At 44.4% G+C, this 10,007-nt stretch overlaps 1 protein-coding gene across 1 annotated transcript in view; it reads right to left on the bottom strand.

Annotated features, from left to right (window-relative positions):
* The window catches only part of FAT1 (FAT atypical cadherin 1), a 157,957-nt gene that overhangs the window by 15,597 nt on the left and 132,353 nt on the right, over window positions 1–10,007 (bottom strand). Inside the window, exons 14-20 of the mRNA XM_004696477.2 lie at window positions 9,420–9,809; window positions 8,232–8,446; window positions 7,835–7,972; window positions 5,153–5,296; window positions 2,771–2,968; window positions 1,340–2,141; window positions 1,074–1,205 (exon numbers count right to left, since the gene is read on the bottom strand). Coding sequence (XP_004696534.1) covers window positions 1,074–1,205; window positions 1,340–2,141; window positions 2,771–2,968; window positions 5,153–5,296; window positions 7,835–7,972; window positions 8,232–8,446; window positions 9,420–9,809 — 2,019 coding nt within the window. The remainder of the gene's footprint in view (window positions 1–1,073; window positions 1,206–1,339; window positions 2,142–2,770; window positions 2,969–5,152; window positions 5,297–7,834; window positions 7,973–8,231; window positions 8,447–9,419; window positions 9,810–10,007) is intronic.

Below are 10,007 nucleotides of genomic sequence, written 5' to 3'. Positions count from 1 at the left end.
CAGAGCACCTATTTGAAAGTGCTGGGTCTCTATGTGTTGACTTGGAAAGATGCTCATATATACTGTGTGTGTGTGTGTGTGTGTGTGTGTGTGTGCGTGTGAGAGAGAGAGAGAGAGAGAGAGAGAGAGAGAGAAGGGAAGGAGATAGCGGGAAGCGATGAGGGAGAGGGAAGACGAGGTAGAGGCCTAGATCTAGATGAGGTACCACCACATTTTGGTTTAAAAAAGGAGACAAGGGAAAGGAAAACAAAGCACTGTACACAGAACAGTTTGTTTGTATCAACATGACAGGTGACTGAGAACAGAGGACAAACTAATACCTCTGCGGCAAGTTAATAGATAACAGGAAGGAAAAGTGATGACATCATTCATCTATAATTTGTTATAATATGTGTCTTTCATATTATTTTAAAATTTCAATGAAGAAATGATCAGAGAGTTGTGCGCCATATGTTCCTTACAGCACTATGCACAGTAGCCAAAAGGTTGAGAACCATCTACCGGCTCATCAACAGATAAACGGAGAAACAAGATAGGGAACCAGTAGACAATGGCATACTAATAAATCCACTGCCTTCCAGACGATTGGGATGCAGAAAGAACACATTTGACCCGTGAGAACACAGCAGGCCTGCCTCCCCAGTTTCCAAGGATGTACATCTTTCCTGAGGCAGACTGCCTCCTCTTTCTCCTGGGCAGTAGCTGGTGGGGATCAGACTGCCCCCTTCTGGCCAGCCTTCAAATGTGTCATCATTGTGCCATCTGAGCCATCGAGAGAAATGACGTTCTGACACAAGCTACAGCCTGGGAAACACTTGAAAATATTACGCTAAGTGAGTGATAGGGCAATCATCCTATGTGCCCAATGACAGATGAAATCTCAGGTAAGTGCACAGATGTCAAAGTTTATTACCCAAAGTGGTAACCAGGAAAGGGTGGGTGCAAGGAGGGAAAAAAAGTTCTCATTGTTTAGGGGACACGGAGCTGTGACAGGTGACATAATTAGTGTCTTCTGAACTATGCATTTGAAGCATGTTGAAATGGCAAGTGCTTCGGATGACATGAACTCTCACCTGGGCACTGGCCAAACTTGCCACCAGGACACACACAAGTGTATTTTTCCTCTCTGGGGTCCATGATACATTCAGATCCTTCAGGGCACGACTTGTCGTCACATCCATGGTGGACAACTGGGCATCTTCCCTCTTGGTTTAGAGGTAAAAAAGAGGGGAGAGACCTGGTCAACTGGCATTTCAAGAAAACAATCTCTTCTTTGCGGCCCTCAAAAGTGGCCTTTAATAATGAATATGCAGCACCTATTTCCACATGCTGACGTTACCTTTGCAGAGACAGACAGCCGTTCTCTGGTGGTGAGGAGTCACAAAGCTAAGCCTGGCTGTGCTGTGCGTCGACATGGCATTCTCATCCACGGACACCTTTTCATCACAGAATCTCCCTGGGCAATCCAGCCCTGCACAGAGCTTCTGGAACACAGCCAGTATCCTCACACCGATGATTTCCTCAATATCAGTCACCGAGGAATTAATCTTGTGCAGAAGGGTTTTTGTGGGAACTTGGGCACTACCTGGTCTCTCTACGAAAAGTAAGACATCCAGATGTGACTGCGGCTCAGAGGGCTGTAAGCTCACGACCTGTATGTCGTTCCTCCTCACGCCCAAGATGTTCCGCAGGGCTCGCTGGAAGTTGCGCCAGTAGTCACCCACAAACTCCTCCGGCGTAAGGTTAGCAAAGCGCACGGCAATGGTGTGGTTCAGCATCTCCTGTGTGACCTGTCTGATGTGCACTGTGATGTCAGCCACCGTGGTAAATCTGCCATCCGTCACACTGACGTTGAGCAGGTACTGCCCTATGTCTAGTTTTTTGTGTGCTATCAGCTTACCCCCTGTGCTGGAAACAGAGAACAAGCTGTCCATTTGGGGATCAAGACTGTAGGTTAAAGTGTCGTACACGTCTTGGTCTGTGGCGTGGATCTTCCCAATGACACCGCCGGAGTATTCCTCTCTAAAAGCAGTAATGAAAATCTCGAGCGGCAAAATTGCAGGAGGATAGATGCTCTCCTCAATGACCCTGATGTCAACATGGGTCAAAGATGACAACTGTGGTTTCCCATTATCTGCCACCTGCGAGGGAAGGGAATAAGCCAATTACTTGAAAGTAAGTCTTCCTGGCTGTTTAGGAAAAGACATATTTTCATTTCTCATGTTCTATAAAGTCATTGTCCGGCTGGAGTAAAACTCTCGACTCACTGCGTCGAGTTGATGCCGACTCATAGCAACCCTATAGGACGGGGCAGAACTAACGGCCCCCTTGTGAGTTTCTGAGACTGTAACTCTTTACTGGGGTAGAAAGCCCCATCTATCTTTCTCCCAAGGAGTAGGCTGGTGGTTTCAAACTGCTGACTTCATGGATGGTAGCCTACAGCATAACCTCTGTTAGATAATAATTTTTTCATGGGAAAAAGGAGAAAAAACTTTATCCAGTCCCTACACTAATTACTACTGAAGTTTGGCTCCATCATTCTCTATGGAAGCAACTTCACGAACAAATGACCTTCCCAACAAGGGTAACAGCATAAAAATGCGGGGCTGGCAGAAAAGCCCGAAGATGGAAATTCTATAAATAGTTATTTTCTCATGAAGTACACACTCTCAAAGGCCAGCACAGGCAGAGATGAGAATAAAAAAGGAAGATTTTAAAACAGTCCTCTCTATCCATGGCTCTACAACACAATGATGAAAAACATCAGTACCTTCACGTGCAGTATGTAATGATCTTTCACTTTTCTCTTGATGGCAGCGGAAGTCAGGAGGACTCCTTGCTGGTTCACTTCAAATGCTCCATCGTCATTCCCACTCACGATGGTAAAGAAGAAAGGCGGGCCGTTATGAGAAGAGTCCCTGTCTGTTACCACGAGTTGTAGTACACTGAAACCCACAGGCTTGTTTTCCTGTACCAGAGGAAGCACACAGGCGTACACAACTTTACACACAAATGAATGTATACAGGTAAGGCGCACACACTGGATTCTGTTAATACGAAGGCTCAGCTTTACCCTGACAATCCACCTGAGGGGGAGTCAGAGCGGAGCAGGGGGGCAAGAAGTGGTGAGAATGATGCCGGATGAGGAGAGCCAGAAAGGAGCACCTGGGGACCAGCGGGCAGTGACAAAGGAAGGAGGAGATCACCAGCAATAGCAGCAGCGAGGGAGCAGATGACTAAGACCAGACACTTCTTCTTTCTCCCGAGGAGCAATGGGTGGGCTCTAACTGCTGACTTGGCACTTAGCAAACCAATGCAGCCCTTCATTAAGAAGCAAGCACTCCCTAATCCCAGAAAAATAATATTTCAAAAATTTTAACACAATAGAAAAAGAAGAAAAGATGGTCGCTATCTTGAAAGTGCTCATCTTTAGTATCAATGGAGAACCCTCTAACTTTCTCCACCCCCCACCCCCCAGGAAGTCTGGGTAAGTCAACAAAAGACTGTGGCCATAAAATCCACAGAAAACTGAAATACCTCAATAGATAAAACAACCAAAACTGACGACCCAATTAAAAAGTGAGGCATGAACAGAAATTCCATCTAAATGGCAATCAGCCTATGGAAAATGCTCACGATCACTGGCCATTGGGAAGATGGAAATGGGAGCCACCAGGAGGTATCACCTTACAGCTATAAAGGCAGCCGAATTATTAAGAAAAGAACATGCTGAGAGGGAGACGATACTGGAAATCTCATACACTGCTGGTAGTCCTATAAATATGTAGAACCTTTGTGGAAGGTGATATGGTGCTACGTCAAACAATTAAGAATCGAAATTCCATACAATCCAGCTGGATATAACCCTAAAGAAGAAAGAGATATGGCATAGACAGACATGTGCATACCCATGTTCTTCACACAGGCGTTATTCACAATAGTAAGAAGCTGGGAACAGCCCAAATGCCCATCAGTACAAGAAGGAATAAAGAAACTCTGGTACGTACACACAGTGGAATATTATGCATCCCTCAAAAACAGGGTTGAAACCACAAAGCACCTCATGACGTGATGGACAGAGAGAACATTACACTGAATGAAGTTAGTCAATCACAAAGGGACCAATACTGTATGACACCACCACTACTAGGATAAAATGAAGAAGACAATTTGCGTGAAAGGGAGGATGGTGAAGAGAAACCAGAATGGGTGGTGGTGGTGCTAAGTTGATGGTCTGAATGCACATCCCCCCCCACCCCGCCAAATCTCAATCAATAATGGGTAGGAAAAAGGGCTTAAAAATGAAAAACCAAGATCAACAAGCAGCCATCTAGCTGAGAAGCAACAAAGTCCACATGGAAGAAGCACACCAGCCTGTGTGATCATGAGGTGTTGATGGGATCAGGTATCAGTCATCAAAGACCCAGAACAAAAGATACTATCAATGTGAATGAGGGGGAGGGCGCAGTGAAGCCCCAAAGCCCCACTGCAGACAACTGGACACCCCCTTACAGAAAGGTCACAAGGAAGAGACTAGTCAGTCAGGGTGCAGCACAGCACTGATGAAACATACAACTCTCCTCTAATTCTTTAATATGCCCCACCCCTCTACTATCATGACCCCAATTCTACCTTACTAATCAGACCAGAGCATGTACATTGGTACAGATAAGAGCTGGAAACACAGGGAATCCAGAACAAACCCCTCTGGACCAATTAGAGTAGTAGAGATACCAGGAGATTAAGGGGAAAGTAGGGGGGGGGGCGGGAACCGATCACAATGATCTATATATAACCCACCCAGCCCCGGCCAGGGGGGATAAACAACAGAAAAGTGGGTGAAGGGAAACAATGGTTGGTGCAAGACATGAAAAAACATATTAATTATAAATTATTAAGGATTCATGAGGGAGGGAAGGTGAGGAAGGGAGGGGGAAATGAAGAACTGATATCGAGGGCTCAAGTAGAAAGAAAATGTTTCGAAAATGCTGATGGCAACATATGTACAAATGTGCTTGACACGATGGATGGATGGATGACTGTGATAAGAGCTGTAAGAGCCCCCAATAAAATGATTTTTACAAAAGAAAAGCAGCCAAAGCAAGAGCTCCCTTGAAAGGTGTTCAATGAGCCCTGAGCAGGTCAAGATTACCTGGATGATTATGCTGTAGTTTCCCCTGGAGAAGACTGGAGGGTTGTCATTGACGTCAGACACATCGATGTTCACGGTGGTGGTGTTAACTCGGGGTGGGGTGCCATTATCAGAAGCTTGGATGGTGAGTGTATACCCTGAAATCTTCATGGGGAAAAGACAAAGAAAAGACATGGGCATTTCCACGAGGCCCAACAACAGCAGTGAAATCGATTGTGCATGACAATCTGGAAGGGTACATCCAACAACCTGTCTCCTGTGCCTAGGTGACTCTCTGCCACACAGAAGCCCGCAAACCCACGGCCATGCAGTTTATTCTGACTCCATCTCCCTGCCATCCTGCCGGTGCTGACTCCCAGCGACCCATCAGGGCAGGATCGAGCTGCTCCTGTGAGATCCCCTAATTCTTTACCAGAGTAGAAAGCCCCATCTTTCTCCCAAGGAATGCCTAGTTTTGAACTGCTGACCTTGTGGGTCGCAGCCCTACACCACCAAGCTCCCCGTTCACTCACAGGGACCCTGTACTGCAGAGTTTAAGTTTCTAAAGCTGTAAATCTTTAGAGCAGCAGAGCTTCACCTTCCTCCAGCAGAGCCACTGTCTGATTTGCACCACTGGCCTGGGGAAGGGTAAGCAGTCCAGTGTGTAACCAACTACCTCACCAGGCTCCTCACCTACAAGCAAGGGAACTGCCTCTCTACAAAGTTGAATAAACAAAAGCAACAGTGATTAGAATCCCCAAAGCTGCTTTAAAATGGTACTCATTTTGTTAGCAGCTATAATACTAAAACTCCACTAATAGAAAATAAGGGGGGAAATGGCACAGATGTTAAAAAATATTAATCTATCTCAAGTGCTGCTACTTTGGTAACAATAGGGCAAGGTCCAAGTATTACTCTCAGCTAGAAGGAGACATTAATAGTAGAAAGTAAGACTTAATAGCCAAGGGCTTTTTTAAAAAAAAAACCTGGGGCACTCCAGATGACCCTACTCCATCAATTTCATACCTGAACTCTCTCCACAACTTCCTGCGAAAGACACTGAGTCACGCAAGGTGGCTTTTCCAAGCAAATCTCTATTCCAGAATGAGTGGAGGCAAAAGGCAGAAAGTTGGCAAAATCCCTAAAACATTAGTCCTGCAAGATGCTACAACCACAGTTCTGAAAGCAAATTAGCGTGCAACACCACAGGTCAGGGCTCTGCTCTCTTACAAGTGAACATTAGCACATCAAAGACTCTCGTGGTTCTTAAGTCAATAACTCTACATTTTGTTCTGCTCAGCAATGCAGGAATCCTTGGCTTTAGGTCACAAAGGGAATTAAAGACTTGTATCTCATAATTTAACTCATCGCTGTATCTCTTCAAACTCCTATCAGATTTCTGAAACTGCATTCTTTAATATCAGCAATTATTATCCTCATTCCCAAAGCCAAGGCTTTCCCTGAAAGTCTCTCCTGGTGCCTCCGAAGCTTTGACCATGGACCACTCTTTTTAAGCTTTTCCTATTTGAGGCAGCTCCTGTCTCTACATCTTGACGGAAAGCGGAGTGTACGAGGGGGCACACGGGTCAATGGAAGGATGTGAGGGCAGAAGTTGGGAGGACGGTAAGTGAGAGGATGAAGTGGAAGGCGCCAGAAGGGGAACGGTGGGCGAATCTGAGAGTGGAGGGATGGGTAGCCGGGTCACTGAGGAGGTGGTCAGCCCCACCTGCCTCTCCTCATTTTTTCATCTATTGCAAGCACTAGATCACTTCTACGATCACCTCCAGAGGAATGTGTCACTTACATTGCCAGCTCTGAAGTCTCTGCTTTACCAGGACCATTTTCTCTTAAATGTCAACATACCAAACAAGCCACATTCTTCAGCTTCTCTCTGCACTCCTAACTCCCCTGCTGCTCGTCAAGGCTACCACAGGGCTGACGGGAAAAGAGGGAGTCCTCCTTGACTTACTGCCTTCTACACAGGGCCCTTTCTACGGCACACGCATTCAATTTTACCATCGGTCTTTTCTCTAGTCTTACTGCTACTTTCTCGTTGCCCCACACACGTTAACTGCCTTCCTACCTCGTCTTTACTTTGCAAATACTTAGACCAACCACAATACAAGTCATCTCAAAGTAGTCCTTTTGTAATGGCACATCTTGACTCACAAATATTCAGTAACTCTCCTGTTGCCTGTAGAATCAAGTCCGAACTTAACCCTGCTTTTAATGTGGCCTCTAATCTGTTCCTAATATACCTTTCTAGCTTACCTCTCCCTACACTTTTATAGATTTCATACAACCGGGTAAAGTTCCACTCATATAGACCATGGCTTCGAGTCTCCATGGCTTTGTTCATGTAATTCCCTCACAAGGAATTCTCTTCTCTCAATTTCTGTAACCATCCAAGTCCTTGCTAGTCTCTGAAACCTGCAAGAAGAGTCTCAGAACACTGAAGCAAGAAGGTATCCCTTTCTTCAATGACAAAACACTTTCATTGTCCAAATTAATTAGGATGAAGCATGCTTCTTAGAGCAAATCTCCATACCACAATTGTGGTTCGCGTATTTATCTCTCACTCAACAGCAAGGCTGAGCTCTCCTTCTGGCATTTCGCATCAGGCCCGGCAGATTCGGCACACAATGCACTGCTGGGAGCTCACTTGGTACTTTATGAACAACTGCAACCCAACTTTCCACTTACTGTTTCCCGATCGAGAAGTTTGGTCACTTTCACTTCTCCCTTGACGGGGTCAATTGTAAAGGGGCTTCCTTGATTGCCATCTATAATTGAATAGTGGACGTGGCTGTTGGAAGGGCCATCCACATCATCAGCCATAACCTAAAACATATCAAATTCTTGTTTAGGAAACAGCTAAGGGAAGGAAAACCAGGAACATCTCCAGCATATTCGTGACATTAAACGATACCTGTTTACAGAGCAATTCTTTACAACAGTTAGTGACTGGCTAGCAACAAACTCTCATATCTTGAAATAATTTCCAGTTACGTACACAGGAAAGAAGGATCGGTGTTAAGTTAAACAACTCCTGAAAACAACCAAAAGAAGAAGAGAAAAAACCAGAGGGGGAGAGACATACCACGATGACAGACTGTTCGAGAACTGCGTCTTCACTGACCACTGCCGTGTAGGTATCTTGGCTGAACATGGGCGTGTTATCGTTGATGTCAGTGACGTTAACATTCACAGTTGCAACATCACTTAACGACGGTGAACCTCCATCAGTGGCTTCTACCGTCAGATAATATTCATGAGAGCTTTCATAATCCAGATTTTCAATGATAAAGATGGCGCCTGGGTTAAGAAATAAAATTAGCCCCAGAACTTTGAAGTGATGTCATTTTTCTTATGGAGTAAAATGTTCACTGCAAAAGTGCCACTTATGTCTCCTTACTAATTTCTTAACTCAACGATAAAGAAATGACAAATTTGTTCATAGGACCTGTGTCTTTATTTCTTTTAACAACTTTCCTGACAGTCTTTGTGATATCTAAATTGCTTTCCCAATCAGCTACCTCCAATCAGCTATACAGATATCCCTTATCCCTTCTAAGCTCTACTAAAGCACACACATGCTACGCCCTACAGCTTTGCTTCCTTTTCAACTCAGAGTTTAAAAAAAAAGAGAGACAGGAACATACACAATCCTCTTAATCTCTAAAATAACACTGTTTATAACTTATCATTAAATAAAAGAATTTTAATTTACCAATTTCCTATTTTCCCTCTTCTCTAAATCATATTGCATTCCCCTTAAATACAAGTTTTTTAAAATTAGAAATTTTATGTTATATGTTAAAATGCATGTTAAAATAGAAGCTTTATGTTTTTGTCCATGATAGGCACAGTTAAGTCAAGTTTATGCAAGGTGTAATTTTTTAAGGAGCTCTGAAACATGCAGCTATTTGAAACCACACATTAGCTAAGACTACAAAGTATTCACAGAACAAGAGTCAATGGCTCCTTCGACTTCTGATCCCCGGCTCGGTCACTCGGTACAGAGTAACGAAAACCAAACACAAGCCAAACTCACTGCCGTCGCATCAATTCCAACTCACAGCGACCTATATGACAGAGCAGACCCACCCTCTGGGGGTTTCTAAGATTGCACACATTTCCAGGAGTAGAAAGGCCCAGCTGTTCCCCACAGAGCAGCCATTGATTTCACACTGCTGACTTTGCGGTTAGCAGGCCAATACGCCACCAGGATTCCTGTGTATAAAGCAAGTGGGATAATGGGCTTTCTTAGAACTACGTAATATATTACCTGTTTTTGATTCGATGCTGAACTTCCCATGTTCGTTCCCACTGATTATCGAGTAGGTAATTTCTGCATTGGCTTCAATATCGCGGCTTGCGGCATACACCTGAAGAACTTCTGTTCCAATAAGAATGTCCTCAGACACTGTGGCACCATATTCACGATACTCAAACACAGGTGGGTTGTCATTGATATCCAAAACAGATACAACCACCGTGCCAGTAGCTGTCAATCTCCTTGGCAAACCATGATCTACAGCTTTCAAAGTAAGAGTGTACACTGCCTGCAGTTCCCTATCCAAAGGCTTCTCCAACTGAATAATTCCCGACAATTCATTAATAGAGAACTGCCCATCAGCAGAGTCAATCAGGGAGTAGGAAATCTTCCGATTCAATCCTGCAAAGACATAGAATCATGTCAGAATGCTACAGAAACTGAAATGTTGTATTTGAAATCTCACTTCAAATTTAAGCAAGTCATATTAAAAAGGGGCCCATGGAACAGGAGGAAGCTGCAAAGAAATAGAGGAAAGAAGTAGGAGGCAAAGGGAATACATACAAGCCTAAATACAGACTTGTACATATGTGAATATAT

Source organism: Echinops telfairi, unplaced genomic scaffold (genome assembly GCF_000313985.2).
Source record: "Echinops telfairi isolate 266 unplaced genomic scaffold, ASM31398v2 ScPeMD7_9;HRSCAF=40, whole genome shotgun sequence".
In the NCBI taxonomy this organism is placed as follows: domain Eukaryota; kingdom Metazoa; phylum Chordata; class Mammalia; order Afrosoricida; family Tenrecidae; genus Echinops; species Echinops telfairi.
The sequence above is the reverse complement of the archived record's forward strand: the minus strand, read 5'-3'. Positions and strand labels throughout refer to the sequence as shown.